General features: G+C 43.4%; 1 protein-coding gene and 1 long non-coding RNA gene across 2 annotated transcripts in view; one reads left to right on the forward strand and one right to left on the reverse strand.

Moving 5' to 3' along the window:
• Positions 1-2,544: 2,544 nt before the first annotated feature.
• The window catches only part of SLCO4A1 (solute carrier organic anion transporter family member 4A1), a 47,501-nt gene continuing 33,099 nt past the window's right edge, over positions 2,545-16,946 (reverse strand). Inside the window, exon 12 of the mRNA XM_065032380.1 lies at positions 2,545-6,081. Within this exon, the coding sequence (XP_064888452.1) occupies positions 5,917-6,081 (165 nt within the window). The 3' untranslated portion in view covers positions 2,545-5,916. The remainder of the gene's footprint in view (positions 6,082-16,946) is intronic.
• LOC135575582 (uncharacterized) lies at positions 6,104-8,458 on the forward strand. Its single transcript, XR_010466589.1, has 3 exons — positions 6,104-6,434; positions 6,685-6,806; positions 8,225-8,458. It is a non-coding gene; the product is annotated as an uncharacterized LOC135575582 (long non-coding RNA).

The following is a 16,946-nucleotide window of genomic DNA, read 5'->3' on the forward strand; positions in this document are numbered from 1 at the left end:
TCATCTCTGTATGCAAACAGTGAACTTGCCACAGCCATCTGCCAAGACTCAATGTTCTCCCCAAACTTTCCTCCTCTTAAATCCATCCAATAGGATCACCATGGAAGACTAGCCAAAATCATATTTATTTAGTCAACTTATTCACACAAATTTGGAGAAAAATGTTTTCCGGCATTCATCCCACACTAGTTTAAAGAATGACTAATAATCTCTTAACACCAATGTTCCTTTCATTTGAAAGTGTCTGTTATGAAATTTCTATTAGCTGAGAAGATATTGTTGGGGTTGGTGTTCCCAGCTGGTGTCATCCATTGTTCCTGGTCTTTGAACAGGTCCTTGGGACGGATCAAGAATAATTATCTTGAAGAAGGAAAGTGGAACATGAAACAACTGGTGGGTTGTACTCTCCTACTGATGTCTCAAACAGAGCTGCAGCTGGGGTGCAAACCTTCTCCTGGGTGCCTGGTGTCCCCGTGGTCCAAGTTCAAACACTCAATCCTGGACTAAAAAACGTCTCCTAGAGAGGCAGCAAGTGAGTTCCTTTGCGATCTTTGTTTATAATGGAGAGTTATTGTCCCTTCTTGGTCCTGTAACTTCATTTTGGCCTTGTGGAAAGCTATTGCTATCCCCACAGACAAGATACCCATCTGCTGGTCTGATTTTACAGTGTGGATGTGCACATTTGTACCAATAGCTGTCTCTATAAATGTTCTGTTTTGGATTCTGTTGCCTCATGTTTCTGCATGCAGGTGATGCACAAGCACAGCTGCAAACAAGGAGAGTGTCACATCTCCCTGCTCTGTCCCGGCAACTATCCCTGAGTGTTCTATGTGCTGCCTCCTCCACTTCCCCTCTACACCAATTACTAGCAGGGAACATCAAGAGATACAGTTAAAAAATAATTCTAATTACACACTGAATTATCATGTACCTGGAATCAATGTGGCTTGTTGATTTACAATCAACACTTTTAACAAACTGGTGCAGTTTGTACCAGCCAAATCTCTCCTTCCATAGAAGTGTGTTGGAAGAGAACTGACCACCCAACGAATGGGCTGGGTGCTCTCATTTTAAAAGTCTCAGCAGCATATTTCTATGAGCTAATTAATTCAATATATTCCATGAATTCCTTGGCGAGTTTGTCTCAGACATACATGAAGCCTGGATAGATATCTCTGCCCTGTTCTTTTACTCGTACATCTGGGTTAGAGCAAAGGACTCATCTTCTGGGCTGCAGACTTGACATCCCCCATGCAGAAGTGTGCCTCACTTCTTGCAAAGGAGAAAGTAAACTCTCATCTCTCTCCAGATGGAAAGGCATCAACCTCTCCCTTTCTCTTTTTAGAAAGCTTTTTTATTTTGGGCAGGTTCTACCTTCTGTCCTCGCATCGTTTAGCCCTGCCAAAGGAAGGTATTGATCCCATTCCTGCCACACCATGTAGCACATCTATCCAGCACCCCTTTGCCCTCTCCATTGCTCATGCATGGCCAGGGGAATGTGTGAAACTCCTTTCCTGCTGTGGGATAATGAAATGAATGACTGAAGTAACTCCTCTTGCCTTCACTTCTGCTCCCTGCAATGTTTTAATCCATATTCCCCTTCCAGCAAAAGCAGAGCTGGAGATGCACCACTCTTTTTTCGTGCGCCAAAGCCTCCAACCTAAATCCCCGCTGTTTGTTTCTGAACCAGACGACCTTTTAGTTAAGCTGGGCTCGTTTTAATATATTTTGTATGTGTGTGTCTGTGGCTTAAAAAGGAAAAGAATCATGGAAACCAAGAGACACCTGATCTCAAATGTTACAGCAAGGCATTTACTTAAAATCTTGCAGGAAAATGTCACCCAAAGACCTCACGTATTAAAAGTGCCTGGACTTTGAGCTGAGGGTCCCGCGGTGCCCAGATGCGAGGCCCGCAGGTTGCCTCCCTCCCTCTTATATAGACCCTAATGTTTTTCATCTTTGCTTTTCCAGTTGCAATTGGGGACCACTAGGAATTGTTCATATTAATCCTATTCCAGTCTGATTTCACTGGTGGGATTTTTCTGAAGGGCACGGGAAACAACAGAGAGAATCCTCTGCCAGAGGCGGGTGCTAGGGGACAGCAGCAACGTTTTTGCAGTTGAGGTCTGAGCACCCAGCTCCAAGTACCTGTTAGAGCAGGTTCCCGAGTCAGGCAATGCTGGGCTGATTCCAGCCTTTAAAATCAATTCCAGGTGTATTCTCTATAGACAGGCTCTTCCTAAAAGTTAGGAGTGTCTAAGGTGGGTTAGGAAGGTAAAATCCTGGGGTGTACAGGGCTTTTCTGAGGATGCTGTGCTTGAAAAACAGGAAACTGAGGGAGAATGGGGTGATAGAAAAAGGGACATATATCAGCTTTGTTGGTGACAATATTGACTGCATCATTACTTACAGGCGTGTAAGTGCATTCTGTCCTACATGCAACATATTGCAAAATAAAGTATTGCTAGTTTGGATGAGCAATAACAGATTCCCAATGGCTGCATGTTATTTACTGCCTGTGGCTGAAATGATTTCAGGAGAGTATTTTAAATCAAAACAGTTGATATGTGGGATATTTATTGCCTCTGATTTTCATAGTGGAGAAACCTGCTGAGACTCCGCAGTGTGAGCACATTGGTGTGTGGGTTGGCAAAGTGGACAGACCATACCCAGAGCAGCCCTGAGCAGATTAAAAAAAGGTAAACCAAAAATCAAAACACACCAGGATAGGTACAATGATATTGATAAGAGAAGTACCCTGCAGAAAGATCAGTCTCTGGGCAGAGACAGCTGGGAAATGAGAGGTCCAGACACCTTTTATAGGTCTTATCTTCTGTGTGCTGCATGTTCAAATTCAGCCTTTTACTTTAGCAAAACTCTTTTAAAGTTAACAGATGTACTGGCTGATAGTCCCTGATAGATTAACTGGACACACACAGAAGATATCATCTGATTTAGTTTAGAGATAAAGGTAGGTTTCAGATCCCCCGAAATGCCTAAATCAGATTCCTCATGGCAATAAATCCACTTTGCCTTATAATATACATAGGCATTCATTCTCACACTGCACACAGGGTTTCCCTTCAAAAATCCTCTGTTTTATTCCAGAAACAAATGCAAAGAAAAGAGACAGAGGAGTCTGAGGGCAGAGTTTGCATTTTCTGCAGCTGGGAGCCTGCTGCAGCCTCAAGCACGGTGCTAACACCCTCAGTGCACATGCAGATCGTAAATTGCGCTGTTTCTAAAGGATTTGATCTGCTTTTGCAGCCCTGGCTCTCCAGAGCCGTATTTGCTCTTCCAGCGGCGTTTCCAACAGCTCCGCTCAGCGGTGCCGCTCGCAGCGCAGCTCTGGCTGCTGGGGATGCTCTGGTTTCAGCTCCCAGCTCAGCACCGGCCCTTCCCCTCGTATAACACACAAACATTTTCCAGGAAATCTCAGGAATCACAGATTAACCTCATTTTCTCATCCCCCCAGATAGTTTCTCTTGTTTTTCAAAATTCCAGTGTGCCTGGAAATTTTAAAATGCAAATGAAAAAGCGGCGCAGTAAAAATCCTTGGCAGCCAAACACTCCTCCGAGTGACCTTCTCACACGTTTGAAATTATCCCAAATCTCTGTTAAATGCCTTGGACTTCAGGAAACACGCAGAGCACCAGGCATGCTTTGTGCTTTGTCCTAGTGTGAGTCTTTTTATTAAGTGCTGGAAATACCATGGGCTGGTACAGCTTTCTCCTTGGCCAGATGTCACCGAACAACAGGACATTTGTTCAGACACTCCTTGGTCCTTTACACCCAGAAAGGCCCATTCTCTCCATCAGGGTGACCAGGGCTGCAGGGGGCAGCAGGGTCACCCCTGAGAGGCTCCCAGTGGAGATTTTCCTGGGACACCTTACACCGGCTTTGAGTCACTCTGTGCCGCTTCAGCAGACTCGAAAATTTGGCATTTCGTGTCTTCCAAAGCACACCGTGACCTGCTGTGAATATGTATTATTTGTACTCTGCAATCTGGCTCGTTCCTGCTATTCTTCCCTTCAAGAGCCCACATCCTCCCATTTTTCTCAGCCTGGCAGCTTGGATTTGCTGGAGCCCATGCCAGCATCCCTCTTGCTGTGCAAGGAGAGGATGCTAACGCTGGTCTGCAACCTCTGCTGGTCTGCAACCTCTGCAAGTGATGAGAAGGTTCCTCCAAATTATTACAGGAGGAGGAACAAGAGGCCGCAAGAGCCTCCCGAGTTCCTTCCACATTTAGGTAAGAGCCCCTGCCCCAGGCTGCAACATAGAGCAGTCCTGGGACTGCTCTTAATTAAGTTGTGAGGAAACAGGCAAAGGAGGCAGGAGATGAAAAGAAGAATAAAAAAAAAGCCACAAAAAATGGTCAGGGAGGTTAATTCAGTTCAGCTGCTGTTAGAGAGGGAGCTTATTCAGTGCTTTTCAGCGTGATACTGGGACTTGATTGTAGCTGCATTCGGTGCCTGAGTTTTTTGTAAATCTGACCTGAGCTGCCTGGGGAACTGCAGGCGTTGAGGAAATGTAAAAACAAAAAAAAAGCCCAGCTTGTGTGAAACAAATCTTTGGTTGATTTAGTGGAAAGATGTTACCGAGAAGTGGAACTCTCTGGACAATAACTGTCTTTCTAAACTTTCTCATAAATTACGAACAAACTGTTCTGACTCCAAGCACAAATATTTCCAACTGTTTCATTGTTAAAAAATATATTACTTTTGCATCTTGCAGCTAACAATGTCTGCTCTTGCAGCGTGTGCTCCGTTCTGCTTCCAGAGAGTTCCCCCCTGCTGCTTGTTGTCATGTCCAAGCTGCAAATATCTTTTCAAAGCCTAACACCAAGGCAAAGGGGCGATCCTATGGTGTCTTTGTATCTTTGCTAGAATTGATCTTTTGCTCATAGGGCACGCACCTGTAGCTGGGAGACGAGGGAAGGTTTTTCTTGTAGAATACTGTAGAAGATGGTGCAAAGAAAACACTGTTTGAGCTTTTTTTCTCAGGTTCTTCCAGAGTACTTTCTAAAGAAGATGATCCACCTCTTGTTTTGAAATAAAGAGTCCTTCACTGGTGCAAAAGGGCATTTGAAATAACAGCTTGTTTCCAGCTCAGAGTCTTCACGAAGAGCTTTATCCACCCTGCCATCTCACATAGTCTCATGTCACTGAAAAGTCACAGGGATGGACCAGGTTTAAGGCAACACACAGGCTTACTTGGGGAGGAGGGGAAATTAGTGAGTGTATTTCATCCCAAAATACTCCTTTAACTGTAATGAATTACTATATTTCTCCAAGCACACAGAAATAAGGAGATCTAATACATACTGGGAGATATTTTAAAGGGGAGCATAGCAGAGCAGTGCAGTTATAACCAAGGAAATCCTGAGTAGCTGTTACAGTGAGGTACCAAATCAATGTATGCACAAGGCATTTTCCCAGTTCTATGCAAGAACACATGCTGCATTTTTTCTCTTTTGCTCACAAAGCCCATGTAGGGATGTTGAAACCAAAATCAGTTCTCTTTTAATGCAGTACAAGACTTGACAGCAAAATAGCAAAACCTGCCCACCCAGCCTTGAATGCTGGAGGAAAAAGTCCAGAAAGTGATTTGTGTAGAAGGGTGCATTCATACAAGGAATTGCTAAACAGCAGCAAAGCCAGACTGATGACAGGGCTGAGAAACAGGTCAGAAAAATTAAATGGAGTCCTTCTTGCTCAGCAATGATCATTTAATCAAATCAAAATCAAATCAAATAAAAGTAATATTTCACTACATGGTAAACACAGAAGTGATAATAACTGCCACAAAAGGGGCTGTGAGATGAACTGGCGGACAGCTAAACAGAGTTCAATTAACAAAAAGATTTCTTTAAATGATTTGATTTCCAGGATTTGCTCTGATTCTTCAGCCAATCCTTCAGTAATTTTGCAGCCACCGGTCAGCTTGGCACAGCTGTTGTGTAAGGGGATGGTGCAGAGAGGGGCTTACAGTCTTTGCCTTTCTTGGAGCTACATTGACAAGATAACGGCTTGACCTCAGTGCAAGGAGAGATGGTCCTCTCTGGCAGAGGAGAAATAGAACCTATGAAAATCAATAATTAAAATTAAAACCAAGACTAGAGTCAGTGAGGCAAAATCTGCCGCATTTTCTTTGCACAAGTTATAATTTTAGAGGGCAGAAATACACAACAGTACAAAATCAATGCACAGTGATGTGCAGTGTTTCTCCTACATTGCATATCATCAGGAGGAAAAGGGAGAAGCAGATCCAGAGCTGCTGCAACACCTTGTCCTTCTGTCCCAGTGGTATTGATCCTCATCAGAATGTGCCGGAGAAGAACTGCTCATGACGACAATAATCATCACCATTCTTGTTATCTTTTTTGGTCACACAGACAGAGCCCCAAGATGCACTGATAATGACAGCAACTCCTGGTAAGCATCTTCGATTTTCTCTTTGGAAAGTCACAAGCTCTTGTTCTTGAAATACATTATATGAAACTAATTACAAGGCATATTAGGTTGAAATGTTACCAGTTCATGGGGAGGGGGTGCAGACAGCCTCAGCGAGTGGCTTGTCTCCATTGTATCTGGGATCGGTGGCTGGGTCCTGCCCCATGCTGGCTCTCTGACTGCCCAGACCTGCTCCAGAAATCAGGAATTTCTAATTTTTGCCACCTCTTAGCTAATTCCAGGAGTTAATTACCAGACACCACCAATGTGTTTCAACCTTCCCACGCCACCACCTAAACCAAAATAAGTGGAGAAATAGGAGGGACAAAACCCATCCCCTTCCTCTAACTCAAGGTAAGTCTATCTTCCTATCTTGAGCTAATTATTACAGATTGTGTTTATGTGATTTTTTGCCATCCTAGAAAATAGCAGCAAATCCTCATGCTTGGTTTTGGCTTTGAGCAAACACCTCAAACACAACCTCCCTTGAAATGGTCCCGTTGCTTCAGCCCTTGGGTTTGCTGACACCCTGGTGATGATGTTTGGTCCTAAATGGCTTAAATGGTGTTTGGTGATTTTAAGTCACCTTTCCTGTGGCTCCAAGAGCAACCCCCATTCTGGAGTGTGATGTCTACCCTGGCACAGATGAGTGAAGTCAATTTTGTGTGATTATAAGCAAAGAAATGTTCTTGCTTTGGAATAAGGCAAGGAGTGAGCAGGCAGCTCAGTTTGCAACAAAACTACAGGTAACCTGCTCTTCCTGCTCAGAGCCGCCATTACCATCATTAGGCTCAGCATCAGCAGTGCAATAAGGCAAATAATCACAGATGGTATTCATAATATATAAAAATACCATACATAATGTGGTTTGGCCAACACTCGTGAATTTGGGTCCATAAGAACAGCAGCCTTTGCTTTCTCTCCCCATTTCTGTCCAGTGAAGATATAAATCCCTATGTTTATAATAATTTCTAAGCATGGGGTGAGAGGACGTTAAATGTTAAGTATTTAAATTAAACACAGGAACTTCTGCTAGTCAGACCGAAACCCACTCCCTTGAGATGTTCTTTTGTAGGTGTGTTTAATGGGACCAAAAGCAACACTGAGGCTGCGGCAACACAACCACAGAGCTGAAGCTGAAGCATCTTGGATCACAGGTTTTGTTTTGGGGTCCCAGTTCAGCCTGTGGTGAGGTGTACCCATTCCCAAGGCAGCTTCATGATATAGAGATTAAAATTTTCTGAAGTACTTTTCTATAATTACATGCTTCTTTTTAAATTAAACGCTTGAATAATTCTAGAAATTAGCTTGAACTAGAAAATACTTCACCTATAACCACAGTTTGCTAGGAAACACGGAAAAAAAGTAAGAGCTCAAGCAAGAGCAGCTAATGTGAGCATAAAGAGGGATGGGAGAGAGGAATTAAGTGTGAATATTTATTACCAATAACTTACATTTATTTTACCCTCACAGAATGGAGAATCCTGAAAATAAAATCCATGAACAAACTAAGATAAATATTAAACTTGCATTTATGTTCACTTGCACTTGAACAGTGCAAATACTGAAGAATATCTAAAAAAATATTCAGATTTTCCAGATATTCAAAGGTTCTGTAGGCACTGTCAAATCTGATTTAAGTTGATGAACAAGTTTGAATATTATATATACATATGAATCTTATAAGCCTTGTGTCCAGCCTAAAAAAACAAGACATTTTTAAGCAGCAGACTAGAAATGGGATCTGTACAATCTTCTCACATTTGTTTCAGAAATTTGGACAAAAAAGATGTTCCCCAGTAACCACAAGAAGGATTTGACCTGACTGATATATCTGAGCAAGGAAGGAGCCAATGCTGGAGCGACTTTGTGTCTATGTAAGGAGTTTGTTTGTGGGACAGAGGCTTTGCTTTGGGAATAAAAACCAGCCTGAGAATCTTCATATAGGAGCAAAGAAGATTTATACAGCCCCAGCCACAGATGCACAGATCTGGTGTAAATTAAAAGACAGGCGGAATCCCAAAGTATTTTTCTTTAACCTGGAAACACAGCCGCTAGCATAACCACTTCTCTGTGTTTGTGGCTGTTGATTTACTCTTGTTGCCTCTCCGATAACATGAAATAAATTTGAAATAAACTCTCCTTTTGTGCATCTCAGACAAGTAACCACAAATCTGGGAGGAAACGGGCCACGTCCAGACCTGCAGAACACTGAAACTTACTGCTCGGGAAGATGCAGGTAATGCAGTGGGGGGTCCCTGCTCAGATGCTTCTAGTGTTCTTAGGGATTTTTAATAAAATCGATGAACAATAGCAAGACAGACTCATGGGACTGTCCATGCTGCAAACACAGAAACAATTGGTAGGGAGGGAAAAAAATAATTATCTGATAACAGATGGTGTCCCTCTGCTTACCGTTCATAAATGAATAAAAATACCCCCGGGCTCACAAAATCTCTTGCTTTGCTGCTGTGTCTGCTGATTGACACTTCTTTGAAGATTTTATAATGAAGATTTTAGAATCAGCCTTGAAGAGGAGAACAGAGAGAATGGCTGAGCAAGTGAAGGGGTCGGCTTGCCCGTTACCTGCAAAACGCTTCCTCATGCTTATTCCTGCCATGGCACAGCCAGAGCCAGACCCAGTGCCCAGGAAAATGCCACTGGGTTATTTTCTTGCTTCTGCAGCTCCTAGTGGCTGATGGAGTATCTGGGATGCTTCAGCCCATCTGCACGGCAGCCCAGAGGGCTGGGAATGGTGTGGCTGGGCACTGGTGGACATGCAGCTACTGCAGCTTCGCATCTGGGACATCTCCAGCTCTGCTCCAGGATCTGGACAGGCTTTCCCAGTTCTCCACTGCCACCTCAGCTGCCCTTTGCTACTGGGCATCATGTCCTGCACATAGAAGGGCAGGAGGACAACAGCCATGTTCTAAACCAGGAGCTGAGTTTGCCGCGTGATGATGAGAAGCCACATGGGAATGTGCAGTGGACACAACCTGTGATGGAGCGGCGGTGGGACAACGCAGCCTTCCCCAGCAGACAACACATATTTTCCTTGCAGGAGGCTGGAGAAAAAGAACCCAGGACCAGCCAGGCTGTTTCTGTTAAACCAAAACCCTCAATCCAATCTGACACGTTTCTGTTTTGATTCGTTTGAGAATTCAAGTGCAACCCGGGGCTGGGGGCACAGCAATTGCTAAAAGGCTTGTGATGTTGCTACTGTCGAGCTGGAGGATGTTGAGAGCCCAGGGAGGTCCCTGACCTGTGGGCTGCAGCCCCCAGGAGCTGCTCGGCTTTGTCCCTGCCCTTCCCAGGGCTAAAAGGAGATGAAACCTCAGGGAGAAGTAGCAAAGCAGGAAGGGGCATCATCCCCAACCTGCGGTGGATCTGTACGAGAACTCCAGGAAAGCAAAGGTGCCTTTGTGCTCTGACTTCAGTCACTCTGCTTCTCATCTGAGAATTAGATTAATTTAACCCATACACGGCATTGTACCATAAAAGGTGTCCTGCGGCAGCTGTGCGGTGCTGTGTGCTCGGGCAGACCTAGTACAGGCAAAGACACGTGTCCATCAAGGCTTTGTCCCCCATTTCTAGAGATGGGAAGATATGACAACATCAGGATTGACCAGGATGTTGATGCTATTTAATTTTCAGACTTGTAAAAGTGGTAACAAACTTGAAACTTTGTTTGACTCGTGACTAAAAGCAACATATGATTACTATAACATTTGGATCAAAGTATCAGTAAAAAAGAAAAGCAGCATATGAGGCAACATATGGTAAATATGTATTTAGAAGCACAGAAAGTAGACAAACTCATTTGGGTCAAGATTTAATCAGATAATGTTTGGTTTAGACTCAACACTAATGCTACTCATGAAGCACATTACATTGGAATCAGTATTTAAAACTCCGTTGAAGGCAAATTAAAATAAAAAGCAAGAGAAAAAAAGGAAAAAAAAAAAAAGTGGCAAATTTATGGCATGGCTAATTTATATTTCTTTGGCAACCAGAAGATAAAGTCTAATTAATCTGTACACACCCACTTTCTCCACATGCCTTGCAGAAAGGGCTGGCCTGGGTATGTGTGCATATGCAACGTTGTTAACAACTAATTTCCTTTTGGTTTCTTCTTCTTTATTCATTAGTTTCCATATTACAATGAGACCTACAAATATCATCTAAGACTCTGATAAAGCTCCTGAAATGGAGCAGGAAGGGTACGGCAATACTGGAACTCTTCCATGTTTTAGCGAAGGTCCTGGTGGTTCAAAAGGGGCTGGTGGGTCCTGTAGATTTTTAAGCATAACATTTTCCCCAAAAGCCAATGAATCACAAAGCACAATTAGTACTGTCATGGCTGGGGTAGTGCTTTAAGAGCTCTGTGGCCCTGGAGACGTGATATCCTCTAACGCTTTTCCAGTGACTGTAAAATTTCCCAATTCCATCACTACATGTCCTTTGACAGTCTCAATGAGCATATGCATATTGTCACTCCAGCATTCAAAACACATTGGCCACATTCAAATCTCTTTTATTCAGGTGAAGACGATGGAGCAAAATCACTATCTGCAGGGTGTGAAGCGAATCAGGATTCATCCACAGTTTTTTCCTCAGCCAAAAAGCTGTAGCTTTCCATGAATAATACAAGACTTGTGGGATACAAACATGAGCATCCCTGAGACTCGTGGCGCATATAAACTGCCTCTGTGTCCTGATGCGGTGATTCAGGTCTGTTCTCCAACGCTCCTTCCCCCCCCAGGACCATCACATCGCAGATGGTCCATTGTGGTGTCCAAAGCTGCAGCTCTCCCTTGCCACAACCCAAGTCCAGCCACCAGCAGAGCCCCTGTTGAGGCTCTTTCCATCCCCTCCTACTTGAAGTGGTATATACTTTGTGACTTTTCATTATTCCTCCATTTGACCTCATCCAGGATGTGATCAAATATTCACAAAAATCTCTCACGCATTTGGTACAGAGTGCCCTATCCAGCTTGCATTAACAGGTATGATTCCATTCATTTAGTGTGAACTCAAGTGAGAACTTAAGGATATGGTAAAGATCATAGGAGAGGGCATCAACTGTATAATGGTTAAGGCCCAGGACAAGTGATTTCTGAGCTGGTCTGTCTTTCTTTGAGAGTCAGGTTTAAGTTAGGATCAGGCCTCTGATGGGGTCTCTGAATTTCCTACATATTCATGACCCTACACATGAGAAAAGTTGACAATTTTTACCCTTAGAAATGGAAAGAGAACAGTTTGAGGTTTACTCCTCTTTTAACAAAGGCACCAGGTGGCTGGCGGAGGAGCTGTATGACTGAATTAGCAGCAAGCGGAGCAGAAGGCAGCGGAGCTCTCGCTGAAGGAAGCCAAGCAGATGAAGCTGTGGGATGGAGCCCCTCCAAGTGCTGAGAGGAAAAGAAGAGGGGCCAAGCTGGTGAGAAAACCCTGGCACTTCTTCCAGTCACAGAGACCTTAAACACTCTTTTTCTTACAACTGTGAAAACATCTCCTGTCAAGACAAGTGCTTTGCCTCAGCCTCTGTATTCTTTCCTAACAAGTGCTACTGTCTGTAGGACAGCAATTGCAATAACTCACCTGGGAATGATAATCCACTAAAACATATGGCTCCACTCCTACACATCTGCTGGGATACGGTAGCATCGCTTCTCACGCAAGATCCTCAGTGAAGTTGGAAATGTACAGCAGTAGTTCGTGGGTACCTATGGCTTTGGAGGAAAAAATTCCACTCTCCTGGTTTTTGAACCATCTCTCCTAATTCCATCAGATTATGGTGTTAGTGAGGATAGGGGAGCAATAAGCTAATGCATTAGCTTTTCAGGCTCGGGGGGATTTACTACCCTCTTTTTCCTTATATCACAGAGACACAATGTGGTTTGACATGGATATTGAGAAATAATCCTGAGATTGTGCACAAGAAGCTTCTCCTGAGTTCTGGGAATAATTAATGTGTTCCTCCATTTAAAAAAGACAAATTAAAATAAAAGACTTCTGGGGGGCTTGGAACTTTTGTTATCAAGATTACCAACTGGTATTAAAAAGTATATGGTTTTGCTCTCTGCCAAGATCAGCCAAATGAGAAAGAAATACCTCCAAATTTAACTGAGCAGAGGATTCATATAAAGGATCACAAAGTTCTCAGACACCACGTGTTGCCTCAGAGAGTGCTGTCAATAGCCACAAGCCAGGAAAAACAATTACTAGAGCATTTTCCCTTTCCTTCTTGGTGCAGATTCAGATGCGGCCCAACAGCACCAGTGATGACTTCCGTTGGCATTAATAGCACGGGACGCTCGAACACAGTTCTCAGGGCTTCACTTTTGCTGAATATATCAGACAGGACAAGCTTTTCCCAAGCAATTGCAGCCCCCATGAGGTGTTCAGGAGACCCAGAGGCTGAGTTTATCTCATGATTTCTCCTGTTTATCCTCACGCATGTACATCTGCCATGCTCACCCTTCAAAGCTGTCATCTCAGACTGGGTAATCCTCTTTCAGTCCCTTTAATTAAAAGGTCACCTTCCGAATACAAGTGAGAGGAGCCCAGTGGTCCACTCTGCTGTTTTTACAAAACAAATTAGCTGTGAAGTTATGACTGGGAAATTCAGCATTTCTCAGCAACGATGATAAATAATCGCCATTTCACTTTAAAGTACTCTCTTGTTCACCCATGACAGCAGCAGCAAGGAAAGGGAAAAAAACTGAGGAACTGTGAATTATGATCTTAATACAACAATGTTATTGTCAAGTCAATGAAGCCTGAGAACAAATTAACAGACTTGAAACAAACAGAAAAAAAATAATGGTAAGAGGGGAAAGCTACTTCTTCTTCACGGCAGGTTCTGCTGCCAATTCGAACTGACAGGATGAAAAGGAGCAAGGCCTGGGAATATTCTTGCATTACAAACTAGGCAACTGCAGTTTTGGGCAGGTCATTTTGAAAGTCAATCTCATTTTAAATGTTCAAGGACCAGGTGAGCTGGCTTTGCAGGTGAACACAATGTAGACCATATGCCCTTCATAAAAAAAAATCTCGGTTACTCTTCTCCTTCCCATGTGCCACCCACCATGAGGTCTCATCTGTGAGGTCCTGGCTGAAAACACAGCAGATCAGCAAGTAAGAATGATGGAGAGGAGCGATGCTTACAGCCTCTCCTTAGCAGAAATAAAGCAGGCAGAGCAGGACTGCTAACAAATATGGCAAAACGAGTAGTTAAAGCCACAGGAGCAACTTCATAAAGCCTCTGGCAATTTGTTGCTCCTTGCTAGAGTTTTCCCTCACTGCTGTTTCACAGTGCTGGCTGATTAAATTTTGCTGTCTGGTATTGAGTCTAAATAATAACTAATAACTTATGAGGAGGTCTTCTAATAAAGTGTGCTCTGTTCCTGTGATTCACTCAGTGCAAAGTGTTGGGATCACTGCCTGCCAGACTGGGGGGAGTCAGCAGGGTCTGCTGCCCATTTTCCTTAAATTCAGATACTTTTTGAGTCCTATAGCAGGTTTTAGCTCTTCCAGCTTCCATGCCTGGTGGAAGAAGATAGCAAATCTGCCCAGAAATGGTGCAAAAATGTCTTATACATTGCCTTTGCCTGGCTGACCCAGTGAGAACCCCACCAAACTTTTCTCCCCTTCCACCCTGCGCAGGGTGTATTTTAGCCCAGCAAGAGTGGGATGTTAAAACCAATTCGCTTTGATGCAAACCGCGTAGCTGGTTCACAAAGGTAGCTCTGAATTCCCCAGACTGAAACACACTCAAGCAGCTTTGGTGCAACTTCAGCTTTGATGATCCATGATCAGACGGGTGAAGCAAACTGCCTGTTTCTCCTCCAGACTGTCAGGCAGTGATTTTCCCAGCTGAAGTGCCATGTGTGTATCCGATATGCATGAAGAGCTGTTTAAGTATCAGTTGCCAGAGCCTGCCAAACAAGAAATAGATTTGCCTTCTACATTCAAGTGAATTTTTAATTTCGTCAATCTTGCCTCTTTTATAACATGTCCCCCTGTGAAATGTGTTGAATGCAGATAACCAGGCATAATGTATCCTCGGGGATTTGCAGTGGCAAGAAAACAATCTTGATATTCACAGTGAAAAATGTCAAGTAGTTTTGTGCCACTTATAGTATCAAATGATGATGGTTTCTGTATTCTGTCTGTGGAGAGCATGACTTGGAAAAAGCTAGACTATGTGAATTTATGTACGTGTGTGTTTATTTACTGCAACCACTGATCAGATCAAGAGAGCAATGAGAAATCACAAATAAGCCTCATCATTTTCCCTACACACCCCAGGACTTCTTTTCTTTCTGTATTTCTTTTCCCCCTTCTAATTACAGTGATGATATTGCCCAAATCAGCAGCTGAGAACACAGCTCACAGCACCACGGGCAAACACAGAGGAAAACCTTTGCAGGATCAGGTGCAATGGCAATGAGACAAGTGCCACCGAGAACTGGCAAGGTGCTGTCACAGCCAGGAGGACAAAACACATGGGATGTGGGGAATGTCCTCTGTTCCCTGCAGCTGCAGGATTCCCTAAATATGTTATTGTTTTTTTTTATTCTTTGTAGACCATAATCTAACCACAGCTTGGAATTCAGAGCACCTGTGAAGAGCCCGTGCACAGGGAAGACACAGTGGGTGGAAGGTTTACCAATCAAAGGGAATTAATCAAGAGAAAAGCAGCTGAGGAACTTAAGGGTATGGATGAGTAAAAATGAGACAAGCATTTCTCTCTCAGCTGCTGGTTTCACCATGTATTTTCTGGTATTTGGTATCTTCTTTAGCAGGAATAGTGCTTAAAAAGCCCAAGTTTTTGGCAGCATTTGGGTCTGATACAGTTTTAACTTAATCTACCTGGTCTTTGTGTTACAGTGAGTCAAAATGCAGCTTTGATCTCACCTTGATCTTCTTCAAGGTAACTTCCAATCTGGGTCTATTTAATGTCATCATCCAGGCTTTCAACACCTAATTAGCCAGTGGGATGGCAAGAGGACGCAGTTTTAGGCTCTTCCAAGTGTGGATAGTTCTAGGAAGAAGAGGCTGTGGGAGATGCATTAACCCACAGAGATATTCACGATTGCAGCATCTGAACTTTGTGCCTTTATGTTTGTAAAAGAAAAAAAGCTTCAGGCAGTGAGCTGGTGAATGCTGGAGAGCAGAGAAAGGTAAAAAAAAGTAAAGTCCATAACATTATTGCTGTCAGAGCAGCGCACAGAGAAAAGGTTAGCATGAGTGATATCTTGCTGGTGTATTAATTGCCAGCTTTCAAGTGTATCCTTCGATCGGCTGCAGGCAGGAAAGGATATATTTTCACCACTTCCAACAGCTGCTTAGGAGCTTTAATTATATCTGGCACATTAAGAGAAGCCTAAATCAAAACACTTGGCATGGGGGAGGTTAAATGTTGCTCTTTTGAAACTTCATGTTTAGATTTATCTCTATAAACAGGATATTACAGAAGCAAATGTGGTAATGCTGGGTGATACGTTACTCCTTAACCCATTCCAGTATTTGCATGCTCTCAGTTAGTTTCTGCAGTAATTACATTTCTTTTGTCTTTAATTCATAACTTGATCTTTCATTTAGTGTTTCTTTCTTTGTCTATAAATGTGTAAGTATATTCCCACTCACGGTTCTTGCAATGTACAATATAAAGCAAAAACCTAATGCCAGAAGGAAAGCAAGGTGGATTTTTCCAGTGAGAAATTTCCAAAAGAGGCTGACATTTGAAGAAGGATTCGGGTGCCTGAGCATGTAACATCTGCTACTTTGGACCCTCTATGGTATCTGAAACATCCCCAAAAGGGCTGGAAGATGTGACAGAAAACCTTTGGGACACCCACTCCCTCATAGGGACCATGGTCCCTGAGGTTGGCTTAATAGAGCACACAGAAAATCACGTTGTCATGGCAATTATTCCTGATGTTGAGCAAATCCAGGGGATGATAAAAACCTCCTGTCTGTCTTATTTATTTCAGGGATTTTGGGAAGGTGATGGCAAGAGCTAGTGGCCTCCTTTTTGGTGTGAAGGGGGCAGATACCTGGGGATGGTTGTCCCTCAGTTTAGGCTACACAGAGGATGCTCTGTGCCCAGGGACCAGGGGCACCGGCCCCACAGCCTGGGGGGTATAAGCTGCTCAGACTCTGTTTTAATCTACCAACAGGATTTGTATAAGAATTCCATGAAAGCTGGTAACTAAAGCTCTCAAGAGGTAGAGGATTTGCCGTGATCCTGGGCAGGATAAGCTAAGATGGTGTTTCTTTAAACAGAAAAGCTGGCATAGATGCAGGCAAGGACCCCCAAAGCCACAGCAGCTCTGGTTTAGGCTGAAAATAGCCCAAAAGATGTGTTTTGAAAGAAATGAGCCTTCAGGTCTGGGATGTTGTGCTTTTTCCTAAGTTGCAGAGGTAGAGAGAGAATTTGTGTGTTTTAATATTAATATTGTCCAAGCTCTGGGTTTCATCACGGTGAGC

This window comes from Columba livia, chromosome 16 (genome assembly GCF_036013475.1).
Source record: "Columba livia isolate bColLiv1 breed racing homer chromosome 16, bColLiv1.pat.W.v2, whole genome shotgun sequence".
In the NCBI taxonomy this organism is placed as follows: domain Eukaryota; kingdom Metazoa; phylum Chordata; class Aves; order Columbiformes; family Columbidae; genus Columba; species Columba livia.